Source organism: Labeo rohita, chromosome 11, assembly GCF_022985175.1.
Source record: "Labeo rohita strain BAU-BD-2019 chromosome 11, IGBB_LRoh.1.0, whole genome shotgun sequence".
NCBI classification, from domain to species: Eukaryota; Metazoa; Chordata; class Actinopteri; order Cypriniformes; family Cyprinidae; genus Labeo; species Labeo rohita.
The window spans coordinates 22052012-22070309 of NC_066879.1; the positions used below are offsets into that span (position 1 = coordinate 22052012).

The following is an 18298-nucleotide window of genomic DNA, read 5'->3' on the forward strand; positions in this document are numbered from 1 at the left end:
GAGCAGTCATCAAACAGGAAGCACCTTGTGTGAAGACCACCTAAATACTGACATCAACCCGATTTTTATTCTCAACCAAATGCAACATCTCTCCGACATTGGAACCTAACGTCAAACTGACATTATATTGACATCCTGGCAAAGGTTTTTTTTATTTTTATCAAGTTTACTAGTGCTCCACTTCAGGAAATGTGGTTTCGAAGTGGAACAGATCTTCAGTTAGTCAGAAATGTGTGATGTGGTGTGGTGTGGCATGGTTTGTAGGACAAAAGTACAGGGTTCTAATGTTGGCATGCAATATTAAAATGCCATATCTGCAGATGGGGTTATAGAAGGTTTGCACTTGCAGCATCAAGATTTGGTTAGTTACCAGGATGCACATCCATCTTGGCTGTTTTCGGAAGTAAACAACAGCATGGATGGCATGGTTAATGCACTACTGAATATGTTGTTCTGCTAATTTACGCTATCTAAACCACAGAGAGACCGTGTGAAAGCTGCAAAATCAAAGGACTTAGTAAACAGGAAAGGGCGCAATATTTTGACAAACTAAATTTAATAGGTGTTAAAGATACATACAAGCAGTATTAATTTAGATATCAGCCAAATATTTCACATACCTGACCATAAATGATAAGAACAAACACAAATGTGTCTATTGAATTTTTTTTTCCCTCCCATCTTGTATGAGGGGCTCCGTAGTACAGGCCATTTCCTTTCCGAATACGGTTTTCGGATTTAGGCACATCCCTATTTCTGACCCTGCATATCCAGCAATCAAGCTACCACGTTCAGTGCCCAGAAAGGTAAGTTTGCATAAAAGCATCTACACATATTTACACACATTTTTCTGTCGCGAGCGTTGATCTGCCTTCAAAACACCAGGTAAAAGAATCGCACGATAACGTGCGTAATCACTACAACAGCCTTTAAAGGCATTGGTTCTGGCTTTTGTTCACACAGCGTTCACTCAGGACTGATCCCGGCAATGTTACTAGGTCCCCAACCCGGGATTATTCCCGGGGATCAATACCGGAACGTGTTTCCGTTTACACAGAAGGTACTATGGCAATTTTCTTGAATAAACGTGCAGTGTGAAAGGGGCTTACCACTGGAACTGTGTTCCCTGGTGAAAAAACCAGCATATGCTGGTAGGTATGTTTTGATGCTGGGATGCTGGTTAGGTATGTTTTGATGCTGATTTAAGATGGTCCTTTGCTGGTTTTTGCTGGTCCTTTGCTGGTTTATGCTGGTCATGTTGCTGGTCAAGGACCAGCATCAACCAGCAAAGGACCAGCATAAACCAGCTAAGTACCAGCTTAAACCAGCACCAAAACCTACCTAACCAGCATCCCAGCATCAAAACATACCTACCAGCATATGCTGTCTTTTTCACCAGGGTTGTTGGATGAATCTGAAACTCATACTGAAACACTGAACTTGATTTACATTTTATTGCAATTTGATAGAGGAATCGTACATAAACACACATTACCATAGTAAATGATACATTTATGCAACAAAAGCAGCTGTTTAGAGCTGTTAGTGGGTTTTAACTTAAACAGACAAATGTAGCGTAAGTAATAGCTGATAATATAAATACAGGAATTACATACATTGCGTTTTGCAAAGATTTCTTTCCAATACTACAAAAACCATGTTTCAGCCCGAAAAGTAACTAAGAGCAGTTAGCAATAAAATAAATATGAGTAATTTTAATTATGTTATTTTAAAAACATCGCTTTTAAAAAAGTAGCTGAATAATATAAAAATGACATTAAAAACACGTTAGCTAATAGTATGATACATATCTACTCACTACTGCAATGGCAGTAAAACACCATTCTCTGGAGGAGGCTGTATCCTCTAAGACAATCTTAACCTTCAACTCACCCAAAACATGTGGCAGCTTTAACCAACTCTTCTGAACAGTCTCCAGCACAACCTCTTAACAAACTAATCTGACCAATTTGCTTTTCATTTAGTTGTCAATCCAAAGAATTTTTTGACATTTTTAATAAAGCTCTAGGCTTCACCTGTGATTGTCACACCAGCTTGAATCAAACAGTAAAGAAAGTTCATTATGTTCGGGTTGTGTTTGAATCATTAGTATATTAAAATGCAAGTTAATTTGAGAACAATTCCTAGCTGTTAAATGTCATATACAAGTGTGATAAAACAGGTACTGTAGTTTAAAAGTTTATTGTAACTTCTAACGTAGGAAATGGCAATTTATCATTTCAACTCTTGATGCTGTGATGTTCATATGAAGATCTTGAATTCTAACATATCCCATTCTCACTCAAAATCACGAATGAGAAGGCACTGTCTTGTTTACTGTCATACTGATCTTCTTTTTGCATGTCCACCTCTCTATTACCTATGCTTTGTGTGTAGATAAACCACCCACTGTAAAGAGCTGACTCAAAACGCCGGAGGCCGTCTGGCCCGGAAGACATGTAGAATACAAGAGACCATTTTTCTTGGTCATCAGGACAGATCTTTTTCAGGTCGCTTTTATTATGGCTCTGCAAACAAAACAAAACAAAACAAAACAAAATGAAAGTCTAGTTTCAGCTTAAAGGAACAGTTCAACTTTAAAGGAGTAGTTCACTTTCAGAACAAAAATTCACAGATAATTTACTGTACACATGCGCACATGACAGAGATAGACAAGACAAGCATTTGAAAAGTATATAAATACACACACACATATATATATATATATATATATATATATATTTTATTTTTTTTTTTTTTCAGAAAATGACCGATCGTTTCGCTAGATAAGACCTTTATGCCTCGGCCGGGATTGTTTATAGCACTTTAAAACTGCATTCAAGCTGCATTTTGGAAGTTTAAACTCGTGGCCATCTCAGAAGTCCAGAAGATGTGGAGAAAAATCCCGAAATGTTTTCCTCAAAAAACTTAATTTCTTTACAACTGAAGAAAGAAAGACATGAACATCTTGGATGACAAGGGGGTAAGTACATTATCTGTAAATTTTTGTTCTGGAAGTGAACTAGTCCTTTAAGTCACCCATAAAATTACAGTGCATATTTATGACCAAAAAATTAAAATGTCTGCTTTTAAATGACTTTCCAAACAATATTGGATCCCATAGATTTTTTCCTTAAGAACAGGAAAAAAAAAGACTAGGTGACCATCCCTTTAAATTTAGGTGCCAAGACGCATACAAACCTTAAAAGGATAGTTCACCCAAAAATGAATATTTTGTCATTGATTATTCACCCCCATGTCATTCCAAACCCGCAAGACCTTCATTTATTTTCTAAACACAAATTGAGATATTTTTGATGAAATCTGAGAGCTTTATTACCTTCTATGGACAGCAAGGGTAAGGAAGTCGTAACACAATAAGGAAGTCGTTAAAATAGTCCATGTGACATCAGTGCTTCACGCATGCGTCGTGATACTCTTCATAATGGTGCTAGCATGATGTGGAGGAGAACAAGCACAAAAACTACTGTAGTAGCTTCGTAAAATTAAAGTTGAACCACTGATGTCACATGGACTATGTTAACAATGTCCTTACTACCTTTCTGGGCCTTGAACTTGTCAGTTGTGTTGCTGTCTATGCAGGGTCAGAAAGCTCTCGGATTTCATCAAAAATATCTTAATTTGTGTTCCGAAGATGAGTGAAGGTTGTACGGGTTTGGAACAACATGAGGGTGAGTAATTGATGACAATTTTCATTTCTGGGTGAACTATCACTATAAACATCTAATACATCCCAATAACATCTTCCAAAAAAGAAAAACACAAAGTCAAGGAATAAAAACTTACCACGAGTTTTAACATCTTCTTATCTTCATCTTGCTTGGTGGTACAGCAGAAGAAGTTTTCTGTGCCAGTGAAGTTCAGTACAACAGGAACACCATTACGGCCCATGTTGTCAGCGTAATAGTAGAGGGTGATTTTTGCTAAAACAAAAAGTATTGCAAAATATATGTTAAAATATACTTGCATCAAATCAAAACAAAGAATGCTATTGTTTCAAGGCAAAAAATCATTTACAAATGAATATTTGTTTATATATTTTACTTCTAAATATACTTAAAGGAATAGTTCACCCAAAAATGATAATTCTGTCATTAACCCTCATGTTGTTCCGAACGCTTAAGGCCGTCGTTCATCTTCGGAAACACAAATTAAAATATTTTTGATGAAAGCCAAAAGCTTTCTGACCTTGTATAGACAGCAACGCAACTGAAATGTTCAAGGGCCGGAAAAGTAGTAAGGAAATTGATAAAATAGTCCATGTGACATCAGTGGATAAGCCTTAATTTTATGAAGCTACAAAAATACTTTTTTTTAACAACTTCTTCTCTTCTGTCATTCGTGGTACTCTCGTGAACACGCTGCAGAGTTTGATGCAGAAGAGAAGAAACTGCTGAATAACGTTGTTATTTTTGTTTTCTTTGCGCTTAAAAATCTTGCTCGTAGCTTTATAATATTACGGTTAATCCACTGATTTCCAGTGTTGGGGAAAGTTACTTTTTAAAGTAATGTGTTACAATTTTGCGTTACTCCCTGAAAAAGTAACTAATTACTTTACTTAGTTACTTTTTGTGGAAAGTAATGTGTTATGTTAGAGCAGGGCTTGCTTCTTTGTTTTTAATATAAAACAACTTTAAAGTAAAAGCCCTTTTACACCAAAAGTGAAATTAATTCACCTCAGGCTGAAAGAAAAGTCCATTTATGCACAGTGTTGGGGGTAACGCATTACAAGTAACTCAAGTTACGTAATCAGATTACTTTTTTTTTCAAGTAACTAGTAAAGTAACGCATTACTATTTTATTTACAAGAAAATATCTGAGTTACTTTTTCAAAAAAGTAACGCCAGTCACTTTTTGTTTCCTTCATGCATTTAATCCCATTTTATTAACTAGCGTCTTTGCTCCTGACCTTTGTTGATCCAAGTCAACCATACTAATAAGCAAAACTTACTTTTGATTAACTAACATGGACCACAAAACCAGTCTGTAGTCGCTGGGGTATATTTGTAGCAATAGCCAAAAATACATTGTATGGGTCAAAATTGTTGATTTTTCTTCAATCTTCAATTTTGAAAAATTGACCCTTATGACTGGTTTTGTGGTTTTTTTCTCATTGTTGAAGAGTGTTGAACTTCCTTCTCCTACAGTTCTACTGTACAGACGTGAGGCTTATTTATTTAACTTTTTGGTGAGAAAGGCTTTTACATTTGCTAAAAACAAACAAGCAAGCCCTGCCCAGATTTAAAAAGTAACGTAAAATTAACGTAACGTATTACTTTCCATAAAAAGTAACTACATAATTAGTTATTTTTTAGGGAGTAACGCAATATTGTAATGCATTACTTTTAAAAGTAACTTTCCCCAACACTGTTGCAGGAGATCACTCCTTTAGTGATCTTGAAAAAAGTAATATTATTACGTAACTTGCGTTATTTGTAATGCGTTACCCCCAACACTGCTGATTTCACATGGACTATTTTAACAATTTCCTTACTATCTTTCTGGGCCTTGAACGTGTCAGTTTTATTGCTGTCTATGCAGGGTCAGAAAGTTCTCGGATTTATCAAAAATATCTTAATTTGTGGTCTGAAGATGAACTTACAGGTGTGGAACAACATGACAGTGAGTAACTAACTATTCCTTTAAGTACTTAAATTGCAAAATATTGCAAAAAAGTATTTAGAAAATTATAATATAATTAATATATACATATTATTGTATATTATTATCATATTCTATATTTATTACCAACCTGACATTGTGTCTTTCAAAAGCATATGCTGATTATCTGGAGTGACATACTGCTTCATGATGAAACTCTTCAAATACAGATTTTTTTGCTCTCTAATCTGCCTCAAAATCCTTGAAGAATCTGACAAAAGAAAGCAAGAATACCAGTTTTAACTCTCAAAAGGGTCACATTTGGTTTTGCATAGTTTTCCCTTAAAGTCTGCAGGGACATTATTGTAGTGTAACTCTGGTATTAAGTTTTATGGACATCAATTATAACATTTAAAAACTTGAAAAAGCAAAGTATTATTTTAAACATTAATTTCTTACTAAAGGTAATCGTAGATGTCGCAGGCAAGACAACAACGTCATTAAACTCGCAATTCATCCCTCCACAGCTGTTGCAAGGGCTGTTAGGATCACAGCCCCGAGCAGCGATCTTACTGAAGCATGTGTCAGCCATAGATACAAGCAGAAGATTGTTATCACTTAAACAGTCATCCTCAATGTATTCCCAGTCTGGTGATGGTTCATCTCCAGCGGCGTCCAGATCTTCCTCTCTCACCATCATCAGGCTGAATCTCATGACTATCGGCTTCTTGTCATAGACGCTGATCTCCTCAGATTCACACTCTTCGGTTTTTCTTTTGTGCGGATGATGTATGGTCTAAGAGGGGAGATTACTGACCTCAGCACAGTTGATGTAAATCAAGTCACGCTAACTCACACAGGTGCTTTGTTACTCTAGCATATAATCACAAATAAACCATGATGATGTAATCTCTGGCATTTAATGTACGAAACACTCACACACAAGTCCATGTGATCAATTAAAGTTTCCTGACTAGGCGAAAAAAACCCCTGTGAAAACTTCAGTTTCACTTCTCAGATTTCAATGGGTGACAGATAAGTAAGTGAGTTCATATAAGAGTATATTAGTGTGTGTGATTAAATATAAAACTTACAAGTAAGGGTGATCTTTCAACCAGGAGCTCAGCTAATGCCTTCGGAGTCAAATCCTCCACATCTGTGTTGTTTACCATTATAAGTTTATCTCCCGCGCTGAAAAAAAGAAGATATAGATGAATGAACAGACAGCCAGACGGTTAAACAATAGATAGACATAAAGATAGATAGATAATAGATAGATAGATATACAGATAAATAGATAGATAGATATACAGATAAATAGATAGATAAATGATAGATAGATAGATAAATAGATAGATGATAGATAGATAGATAGATAGATAGATAGACAGATATTCTCACCTTGCGAACATTCCTTTGTTATAGTTCAAAAAGCCATTCACTTCATATGAGTGTTTCCCTCCACATTCAGTGTGTAGCAACAAAACACCGCCACAAACAGGACTCCCCTACAAGATGTCACACAAAAGATGTTTTTAATTGAATACATGTATCACTTAACATATACTTTAATCATATATAGACTGGCATAAAACGAAACACCGCATACCTCTGATGCCATGATGATCTCAGTGTCGATTACGAAGATGTGTGAGACCAGACTGCGAAACACTGGCTTTTGAAAGCCTGTAAACCTGATGATGCAGTAAGAAGAGGAAGCTACATTTGATGTCACCAAATGAGCATTAGCGTTGGTTAAAAAAAGAAGAAGTATAGAGTTGTATAGGGGAAGGACATAACCGTGTAATCACAAAGATAGCTCTATGTGAGATTGACTTTGTAACACAATAAGACCACACTACACACCTGCTGTTCATCTCTGAGTCTGAATGGCAGATTCACATGTGTTTGCAAGCTGGTGTTGACCTTTTGACAGGAAACTTTCTCTTTATTTCGGTTAGTGAATTGACATACACCTATTTATGACAGATTTCTGGTCTGAATTCCCACATTTTATTGTTTCCACCGTGTAGTGCACAAAATCTATTTCACAGGGAACAAGTATTGAAAGGGATCTTAATTGACAAAAATTACTTGGAGGAAATAAAATAATGAGGTTACACAATCACAAAGGTACAAGTTTACACTCCTGAAATATAATCCTACTATACTTCCTCATGTAAGGTAATATTAACAATAGAAGAGGAAACTGCAGGGGAAGAGGCACTTGGTGTGGGTAAGCAGATAAGTGTACAACAACTGCTTACCTCAAATTGCAATTTTTTTTTACTTTGTTGGTGGCAAAGCATTTAAAAACACATCCATCCACACACAAACAATATATATTTACAGTTAATGTATAATAAATATTATTATACATACACTACCAGTCAAAAGTTTTTAAAAAGTAATTTTTTAATGTTTTTTAAATAAGTCTCTTCTGCTCAGTCTGCATTTATTTGATCCAAAGTACAGGAAAAACAGTATAATTTTGAAATATTTTTACTATTTAAAAATAGCTGCTTATAGAAAATAGAATTATTTCCTGTGATATCAAAGCTGAATTTGTAGCATCATTACTCCAGTCTTCAGTATCACACAATACTATAGAAATCATTCTTAATATGATGATTTGCTGCTCAAAAACATTTATTATTATTATTATGTTGAAAACAGCTGAGTAGAATCTTTTAAGGTTTCTTTGATGAATAGAAAGTTCAGAAAAACAGCGTTTATCTGAAATAGAAATCGTTTGTAACATTCTAAATGTCTTTTTCATCACTTTTGATCAATTTAAGGCATCCTTGCTAAATAAAAGCAAAATCATGAAATTAAAGAAATGAAGGATCATGTAACACTAATGACTGAAGTAATGATGCCGAAAATGTAGCTTTGATCACAGAAATAAATTACATTTCAGCTAAAAAAACAGTTATTTTAAATAATAAAAATATTTCAAAATTGTATTGTTTTTGCTGCACTTCGGATCAAATAAATGCAGGCTTGGTGAGCAGAAAAATAATTTAAAATCTTACTGTTCAAAAACGTTTGACGAGTAGTGTATGTATAGGACATATATTTAATATCACAAAGCTATTGTAAGGTGTATGCAGCGTTGCCAATCTGTGGTTTTCCTGCTGCACTGGGCTATTTTAACACTGTTGCCACGGTGTGGCAGGGTTGCGAGGACTGACACTGGGAAATGCTGGTCTATGGTGCCTTCTCATTTTGTTTTTTTTTTGGGAAAAGAAGAAAGAAGGTGAATCAGTATTAACTGACTAGTCTTTTCAATAGATTTTTGTGAATGATTTTTTCATTTTACAATGACGGCTTTGCTAGGAGGGCTTATGCATATGATATTTTGATACTGTGGTCTCCTTTTGACAAGTCACCCAACAGTTTCACACTACCTCATGCACACCAAGCACATATTTGATTGTCAAAATTAGACCAAAGGCCCTACATGACTCACACCAGGAATGCAAAATGATCATAAACATCCTCAACATGGCCTACAGCTTTATTTTTTTCAGGTTGACACTTACACAGAAATGTTTACATGTTTGGTAGCACTGCGTCCTCATAACAGCTATAGTTGAGTTCAAAAGTTTACACACATCTTGCAGAATCTGCTAAATGTTAACTATTTTACCAAAATAAGAGGGATCATACAAAATGCATGTTATTTTTTATTTAGTACTGACCCAAATAAGACATTTCACAAAAAGTGTAACTTGTAAACTTTTGAACGGGGTCATTTTTATGAATTCAACTATTATTTTCTCTTGTGGACTATATGTAAATGTCTTTTGTGTGAAATATCTTATTCAGGTCAGTACTATGGGATTATTTTTGTGCCAATAAGAATGAACGTAACTTTGTAAAACTGAACGTAACTTTCCAAGAAATGATCAAAAATATGCCACTGCAAAAGAAGAAAAACACAATGAAAATGAAAAAATGAACTCAGTCGCACGAATTTAACATGCTCTTCAAATATGCTTCATTCTTTGTTAATGATTTTCAAAGAATCGTTTTCGCGAATCATGGATTCTAAATGCGTTGCCACAGCTTTCGCTTACGCTTCGCAAATTTTCGTTTGCTGTTTTGGCACAAACCTCTCGTGGGGGCGGGCTTAACAGCGATCTACTCTGATTGGCTAATGAGCTTTTGATGGACAGTTGCTCTCTGACCTGGAATCACAGACGGTGACGTCAGTGGCGCGCATATTGCGGTGTGCAATAGGTCGTGCTTTGTTTATATTAAGTATTAATGTTATTAGTATTTCACCTACGGTCGTCTCTTAGTTTCTAAAGATGAGCTCCCAGGAGAGACACGGAGCGGCATCATCTTCCACCTCAGCTTGTCCCTCAGGGCAGCTTGAAGTAAGTTCGTGTTGCTAAAGTAACGTTAATCAATAACATCGATAAAAGTTTTATTCATGTACAGTGTGCAACAGTTCTGATAGTTTCTATTAACAAAGCACGACGTATTGCACACCGCAACAACTTTCCAATATGCGCGCCACTGACGTCACCGTCCGTGCTTCCAGGTCAGAGAACAAGTGTCCATCAAAAGCTCATTAGCCAATCAGAGTAGATCGCTGTTAAGCCCGCCCCCACGAGAGGTTTGTGCCAAAACAGCAAACGGAAATTGGTGAAGCGTAAGCGAAAGCTGTGGCAACGCATTCAGAATCCATGATTCGCGAAAACGATTCTTTGAAAATCATTAACAAAGAATGAAGCATATTTGAAGAGCATGTTAAATTCGTGCGACTGAGTTCATTTTTTCATTTTCATTGTGTTTTTCTTCTTTTGCAGTGGCATATTTTTGATCGTTTCTTGGAAAGTTACGTTCAGTTTTATAAAGTTACGTTCATTCTTATTGGCACAAAAATAATCCCATACAGTACCAGGTCATTGTTGTGTTTGAAATAGCATGCAACTGTGAGTAAAAACAAGAGTAAACAAGGCTATAAACAGATGAAGTGGTTAACACACTTTCAAAGCAAGGATTCACTGTTCTGTTCAGCAATGCGACATATGTTTACTCAAACCAAAAATACAGATATTCCAAAATAAAAAGAAGAAGTAGAGAAAAAAAAAAATCCCATCAGTGGGAGGAACAGTTCACCCCAAAAAGAACATTTGTTGAAAATGTAGACTGCTTTTTCATCAGAACAGATTTAGGGAAATTTACCATTACATCACTTGCTCACCAATGGATCCTCTGCAGTGAATGGGTGCCATCAGAATGAGAGTCCAAACAGCTGATAAAAACATCATAATAAGTAATCCACACGACTTCAGTCCATCAATTAATGTCTTGTGAAAATCCATCAAGGTGTTTTTTACTGCATACAAGTCCTCTATCCATAATATTGCTTAGTCGTCTCACAGATCAATCACCATTTACATGCAAAAACAAGGACATCAACTTTACACCTTCATGAAACATGATGGTGAACAAAAACAAACTGTGATTGGTTGCTTTACATGTCAATCCACTGAAAGTTGCTATGGATGCCAGAATTTATCTCATCAGTCTAATGGTCTGGCATGCTAGCTCAGCATCAGGCTAAAAAGTAAGAGAATCCAAAATTAGCATGTCCTTTTTGACTGGATATTAATGATTGGTGGAAGAAAGAAGAAGGTTTAAAAATGTAATCTAAAATAGAAAGAGGTAAGAAGAAGCAGTTAGCAGACAAATATTAAACGAGAATGGAGAAATGGAAAGAAAACAACAACAAACTGGCCTAAAAAACCTTCAAAACACAGTTGGACAATGTCAATGTCTCCCTCTAGTGGACATTTATACATTATCTACTGATTATCTACATCCATTCACATAAGCCTTTGCTCATATTTTCAATGGTGAATAATGTTTTTTAGCATTAAAACATAAAAATACCATTTAGAAGGACTAAGGAAAGAGTCATTAAATATGTCTCTGACATAAAAAAAGTCAAGAAAAACTAAAAAAAGTGCCAGCTCACTGGAGAGGAACACTATTTTTTTAAGAAATAATTCATTTTACAATGATGGCTTTGCTGGCATGGCCCACACATGTGACATTTTGATACTGTGGTTTACCTGTTACCAGAAAGTTTTACGTCATTCCACCACCACACACACATCAACCAATGCATACATAATTGGTAAAAAATATACCAGCTGACGTGGCCTTCTAACCATGACAACCACAATGTAGGCTAAAATGTTCAAAAACATCCTCAAAACCATTAGACACAAATATGTTTATTAATTATTTATTAGAAATGAATAATTAGTAATAATAATTCTGATATGTAGTCACATAGCAAACAACAAATGGCTTTTTTATATTTTGAGATTTTAATAACATGTTCGATGTTTAAAGTTCTTTCTTGTTTGGATAACAGTGATGAGTGTGAGCTAAAATTAAGCCCCTCTGCTCTAGGACAGAGCTATTCTGAGACCGACACTTAGTCAGACAGCCAATCGTGAGCCGAAGTATCTATAGACTCGGAGTGGACAGCGTAACACGTGCCACACTCTTTCCAAAACGAAAACTGTTTGTCCAACAGGTCTTGTCAACCAACTGCTCTTTATCTTGAGGAAACAGACCTCATCAGCAAGTACAAGATTCTTCTATTTTCTAATAGAGGTGACATGGCAAAAATTCTCCCTTGCTATTTCCTCTTGCTTTCATAAGCTCCCCTTCCATCTCTCTTTCTTTTAGATATGTTGGATGTTTTAATAATTGGAGGAGGTCCTCATGCTCTAACCCTCGCTACTCTGCTCTCAAACCCTGAACAACCTCTCTGCCAATCTAACGCTGAAATCCTTCAGGGAATTCAGCTGAGCAAAACGAAAGCTAAAAGTGCACGCTACAAAAAGAGACAACCCACCAGTGAGTTCAGCAGTTTGTGAAAAGGACAACAAACTGGTTTCAGTTTATTTTTCCATGCATATTCCTATTCTGGAATTACAGACTGCTAGACCTTCTTTCCAACAGGGCCAGTGTTTGACACAGAGAATGAGGCCAAAAGTCTGCCATGTCCTCCGTTGCACTTCAAAGTGGTGGATTCTTACGGAAAATGGACATCACTGTGGGAGAGTCAGTTTGCTTCCTTGAATATCCCTCACCTCCGATCACACACACTGGTACACACCGATCCATTCAATAAGGTAATTCAGTACTCCATTTTGATTATGTGTTTTCAAAATACTTTACTCTTCAAAAAGAAGAGTTTTGACATCATTTAATAATCTGACATTTAAAGAAATAGTTCAGCCAAAAATGAAAATTCTGTCATTAATAACTCACGCTCACGTTGTTCCAAACTTGTAAGACCATCGTTCATCTTCAGAACACAAATTACGATATTTTTGATGAACTCCGAGAGCTTTCTGACCCATAGACAGCAAGGGTCCTACCACAGTCAAGGCACAGAAACATAGTAAACAATGTACAAACGATCATGTAAACCAACAAATAAACATTACAATGATGTTGTCTGTCAAAAGGACTAACATTTTCTCTATCTGTGTCCAGTCCCAGAAGGCCTTGCAGAATTTTGTGCTGGAGCAAAATAATAACTGTCATTAATAACTCACGCTCACGTTGTTCCAAACCTGTAAGACCATCGTTCATCTTCAGAACACAAACTACGATATTTTTGATGAAATCCGAGAGCTTTCTGACCCATAGACAGCAAGGGTCCTACCACAGTCAAGGCACAGAAACATAGTAAACAATGTACAAACGATCATGTAAACCAACAAATAAACATTACAATGATGTTGTCTGTCAAAAAGACTAACATTTTCTCTATCTGTGTCCAATCCCAGAAGGCCTTGCAGAATTTTGTGCTGGAGCAAAATCGTCAGGACGAGCTGTACTGTCTACCTGAGAAAATTTGCATTCAAGACGAGAATGCATTTTTTAACGACAATCGCCTGGGAAAGAAGGACAAAAATCTGCTTAGCACAACAAACGGCCTGCAGAAAAATCTGTATTTCAGTCTTCCAGGAACGCAGCTCAGTATTGACTTTTTCCAGGAGCAGGTCTGAGCATCACGTAGCATGTGGAATTGAACATAATGCCTGACTAACAATAATTAATAAACCGATTATCTTGGGTTTTAAAGCAACTGCATGTAAAGTTTTTTACCTTTAAAGGGATACACTCAAAAATGAAAATTCTGTCATTAATTACTCACAAACCTGTAAAATGTTTGTTTATCTTCCGAACACAAATGAAGATATTTTTAATGAAATCCAAGAGCTTTCTGACCTGGCATAGACAGCAATGCAACTGACATGTTCAAGGCCCAAAAACTTAGTAAGGACATTGTTAAAATAGTCCTTGTGACATCAGTGGTTCAACTTTAATTTTATGAATTTTGTGCGCAAAGTAAACAAAAACAACAACTGTACTACTCAACAATTAGAACACCGGCTCCTGCGTCAGCAGCACCACACGTATACGTTGTGGTACTCTCATAAACTCATGTCGAAGACTGACATGGGAGAGAAGAAATTTTTGAATAAAGTTGTTGTTTTTATTTTCTTGTAGCGTTGTGAAATTACGGTTGAATCACTGATGTCACATGGACTATTTTAACAGTGTGCTTACTATATTTCAGGGCCTTAAACGTGTCAGTTATGTTGTCTATGCACGCAGAAAGCTCTCGGATTTCATTGAAAATATCTTAATTTGTGTTCCAAAGATGACTGAAGGTCTTATGAGTATGGAAGAACATGAGGTTAAGTTATTAATGACAGAATTCGTATTTTTGGGTGAACTATCCCTTTAAATATCAGTTTCAAAATGATGGTACACTGACTTCTAATAAGGTGAATGGCTCCTGTTGGCTCACTCTTTCTCCCCCGCAAATGGTTTTCTTGCCAAGTACGAAATTCTGTGAAAAGGGTGGATTGCTCTATGGCAGCAACAAATACACGTGCAGCTATCCATCATAATTATGACAGTGGTATATTTACAGCGAATCACTCACTTAACTGTAACTACATACCGGAGCTTTAATCAGTCTTATTTTTTAACACAGATGTGTCACGGGTGAGACTTCCAGTTCATTATCTGCTAACGTGAAGAATAACAACGCAGAGCCAATGGCAAAACTGTTTGCACTACAAACAAGTGTGTTCATAATGAAAATAATACATGAAAATAATATGGCAAGACACACCAATTTGCAATATAAAGCAACAAAACAAACAAGCCGGAAGCCAGACCTGTAAAATTTACAAATGGCAATGCCCGCCATTATGGGAAAGAGTGGTAAAAAGGTGGATAGGCCTAGCACTTCTTGTATTAAGTAGAAGTGTTTGGCATGATGCTCTGAGCATTATGGGAAATTGAATTTGAGTTTCAGCTATAACATTATCAATATTTGGAATGCTAATGCAGTGTTTTAACACAAAACTAACTTTACGCATTGAATAATAAATGCAATGAAATGATAATAAATCATGGATTACATTGCCAAGGACTTCCACCTAGGTACGCAAATATGACCTGGACAGTGTCTTAATCAGAGCCACAGTGGACAGAATCATCCCAGTCTTAGCTGAGGATGAAAGAATGGTGAAGTTTTTCAAGGTGACACTACACACTGGGGAAAACTTAGAAGCAAAAAGAGTTATCATGGCGACAGGGCCTTCCAGGGCACAGATGGCAAACATCCCATGTTGGGTGCAGGCAATCCAGGAGAGCTACCCAGAGGAAAGTCTGCAACACACAGTGCAGCTCATGCACTCCTTATGTACACATGAAGAGATGGGTGAACCCTCCTCAGGTGGGTTTATACTAACTAAATCCATACTATATTAGCATAATGTAAGAAAACAATTATGCTCTTTTTCTCAGGTTCTCCTCCTGTGTGTCAGATGGGTCAAAGAGTGATGGTGGTAGGTGGAGGTCTGACCAGCGCCCATGTTATCTCAATTGCACTGAAGCAGGGTGCATGCCATGTGACCTGGGTCTTACGTAAACACTTACAGGTAAATTACATCCAGTCTGAGTGCAAACAAACATAAAGGCTAATGTAGTATCAGATGATCAGATTACCAAATTACAATACAAAATTTAAGAGTTGTGGATCACCCTTGAGGGCTTTATTAAAGCAATAAGCCCCAAGAAGCCGTGGTTTACAGTGAATTTATAACAGCTAAGGGGCACTGTTACACTGTAAAAAATAAAAAACACAATTTGTTGAGTCAGCTTAAAATAATTTGTTACCCTGCTGCCTTAAAATTTTAAGTTCAGTCAACTAAAATAAGTTTAGTCAACTTGAAATGTTAAGTTGTACTAAGTAACAACTTAGATATTCGTGTTTGCTAAACTTAACAGATGGGTAAGTAACCCAGCTGCCTTAAAATTTTAAGTTGATTCAACTCAAATATCTAAGTTGTCACTTAGTATAATTAAAAATTTCAAGATGAATAAACTTTTTTGAGTTGACTGAACTTAAAATTTTAAGGCAGCCAGGTTACAAATTATTTTAAGTTGACTCAACAAATTTTTTACAGTGTAGGCACAACGCCAAGCGGAGTTATTCCATATACATAGTAAGGCAAAAAAAACATTTTAACGATATCCTTACTATCTTTCTGTGCCCTGGACGTGTCAGTTGTGTCCTATCTACGCAGGGTAAGAAAGCTCTCAGATTTTATCAAAAATATCTTAAGGTCTTACGGGTTTGGAATGACATGAGGGAAACTAATAAGAGAATTTACATTTTTGGGTGAACTATCCCTTTAAACAATTTATTGATAGAGATTAAAACCAACCCAGAATGGAGAGACATGAAATGATCTCACTTATGTAGGAAACTGGATCCCAGAGATATCCGTCAATTACACCAGTTATGCATGGTCAATATATCTTACATATGGCCATAAAGCAATAAAGCTAATATCTAAATAATTAATCCACAAAATAACAATGTGTTTGTTAATTTCTACAAATATCTGTTTAACCACAGATACTCTGACTGTATGTCTATATGTTACAATACCAAACTTCACTCTGTCTCTCAGCTTAAACAGTTTGACGTTGGGGACATAGAGAGTCTGATTGGACGCTATTCCCACGTTGAGCATGGGATCAAGATGGATGGCCTGGCCTACCTACGGCAGTTCTACAATGAAAAAAGTCTTCACAAAAGGCTAGCGATGATAAAACAAGCCAGGAAAGGAGGAGCAGTGACTCCCGAGGCCTATGTACAACTTCGGCCCTTCATTCAAAGCGGCCAGCTCCTGATCAGAGCACAATGCCAGGTGTGTCAAAGACTTTTGACTGGCTCACATGGGATGCTATGTGTCATAAGACAATGACTAAGCACAAATTCCAAGGAATATCTAAGTTCAGAGAGTCCATAGCAGTACAAACCAAGTTTGCAAATGTCTTAATTAAATGTAACCTATATTAAATTAATTAAAATGTCTTTATCTCAAGGTGACTGAAGCTAAATGGTGTTATCAGTCCCAGCGTTGGAGGGTTTCTTTATGCAACGGCGAACAGTGGAGTGGGGAAAAGATTTGGCTGGCAACAGGCTGCAAACTGGATGTTGCCCAGGACCCTTTGCTTTCTGACGTTATGAAAAAATTCCCCATTCAAGTGAGCAAGTGGACATTTCCAGCAAGTCTGTATTTATTAAAAAACTTTAAACCTGGGGATTAATGTAATATACATTAACATTACACTACATACATGGTAATACAGGCCAGACTTTTAAAGAAATAGTTCACCCAAAAATGAAAAATCTGTCATTAACTACTCACCCTTAAGTCGTTCTAAACCCGTAAGACCTTCGTTCATCTTTGAAACACAAATTAAGATATTTTTGATGAAACCCAAAAACCTTCTGTCCTTGCATAGACTGACACATTCAAGGTCCAGCAAGGTAGTAAGGACATTGTTAAAATAGTCCATGTGACATCAGTGGTTGAACCATAATATTATGAAGCTACGAGAATACTTTTAGTGTGCATAGAAAACAAAAACAACTATTTAACAATCTCTTCTCTTCACACTGTCTTAAAATTCAGCATTTTCTGCTTGACAGGTTCTGGAGGGCTGGCCATACATTACAGAATCACTGCAGTGGAGAGCAGGATGCCCCCTCTACCTGATGGGACAATATGCAGCACTGCAGGTGCTGTTAGGTTGTTGTTATGTAAATATGATGTGTGATACGAGTTGAAAAATCTCAAAGAACTGAGTCATCGTACTTTGAGTCATCACTGAGTAATTTTTAGATAACACCTGCACGCTAACACTTCATGTATTGCACTGTAGATAACATTAACACAAGTACTTACAGTTAATAAATATATGAAATATCCACAGGTTGGGCCTCATGCAGTGAACCTTGCAGGGGGTCAAGCCGCAAGCATACGCATTTTCAAAAACATCATAGCTCAACACAGAGGATTGGATGAGAGCACATCAGAAAGGAAGGAGAAGACCCGCACTGAAGAGTACATATCACATATGCACGGCCTCATGTGGTTGTAACATCTACACAAACACCTGCAAAGAGGGAGGAAGTCTCAGTATCAGGTGTCAAACTGACAGTAATAAGGAAGAGAAGCATTCACAGGTGGATATGGCATTTTAAGATGCTACATTGTATAGTACAAAAGCTTAATAATAATAAAAAAGAACT

The 18298-nt window shown here is 36.5% G+C and overlaps 2 protein-coding genes across 4 annotated transcripts; one reads left to right on the forward strand and one right to left on the reverse strand.

The window, feature by feature from the left end:
- Window positions 1-1439: 1439 nt before the first annotated feature.
- il1fma (interleukin-1 family member A) lies at window positions 1440-18096 on the reverse strand. Of its 2 annotated transcripts, none has more exons than XM_051122530.1 (8): window positions 17952-18096; window positions 7232-7316; window positions 7024-7130; window positions 6717-6813; window positions 6082-6418; window positions 5774-5893; window positions 3808-3944; window positions 1440-2528 (listed from the first exon to the last, which is right to left on the reverse strand). In XM_051122530.1, exons 2-8 carry the CDS (start codon window positions 7241-7243, stop codon window positions 2283-2285), a joined length of 1056 nt encoding a protein of 351 aa, XP_050978487.1. In that variant the 5' UTR covers window positions 7244-7316; window positions 17952-18096; the 3' UTR covers window positions 1440-2282. The 2 variants fall into 2 exon arrangements, with proteins under 2 accessions (XP_050978487.1, XP_050978486.1); XM_051122529.1 differs by lacking the exon at window positions 17952-18096 and adding an exon at window positions 7489-8118.
- On the forward strand, window positions 11711-18147 carry zgc:113276 (uncharacterized protein LOC553748 homolog). Of its 2 annotated transcripts, none has more exons than XM_051122527.1 (10): window positions 11711-12267; window positions 12343-12513; window positions 12619-12791; window positions 13455-13670; window positions 15130-15424; window positions 15496-15629; window positions 16668-16907; window positions 17086-17247; window positions 17696-17785; window positions 17980-18147. In XM_051122527.1, exons 2-10 carry the CDS (start codon window positions 12345-12347, stop codon window positions 18145-18147), a joined length of 1647 nt encoding a protein of 548 aa, XP_050978484.1. In that variant the 5' UTR covers window positions 11711-12267; window positions 12343-12344. The 2 variants fall into 2 exon arrangements, with proteins under 2 accessions (XP_050978484.1, XP_050978483.1); XM_051122526.1 differs by having other exon boundaries at window positions 11712-12238.
- Window positions 18148-18298: the final 151 nt, after the last annotated feature.

Bases quoted from the DNA above. Each gene is read 5' to 3' on its own strand.
- il1fma (XM_051122529.1), bottom strand. The intron at 6,814-7,023 runs GTGAGAATATCT...TCTTTTTTTCAG, and splicing joins AACAAAGGAATGTTCGCAAG to CGCGGGAGATAAACTTATAA. The intron at 5,894-6,081 runs GTAAGAAATTAA...TTCTTTTGTCAG, and splicing joins GACATCTACGATTACCTTTA to ATTCTTCAAGGATTTTGAGG.
- zgc:113276 (XM_051122527.1), top strand. From the start codon at position 12,345: ATGTTGGATGTTTTAATAATTGGAGGAGGTCCTCATGCTCTAACCCTC. The intron at 12,792-13,454 runs GTAATTCAGTAC...GTCCAATCCCAG, and splicing joins ACACCGATCCATTCAATAAG to AAGGCCTTGCAGAATTTTGT. The intron at 17,248-17,695 runs GTGAGCAAGTGG...TCTGCTTGACAG, and splicing joins TGAAAAAATTCCCCATTCAA to GTTCTGGAGGGCTGGCCATA.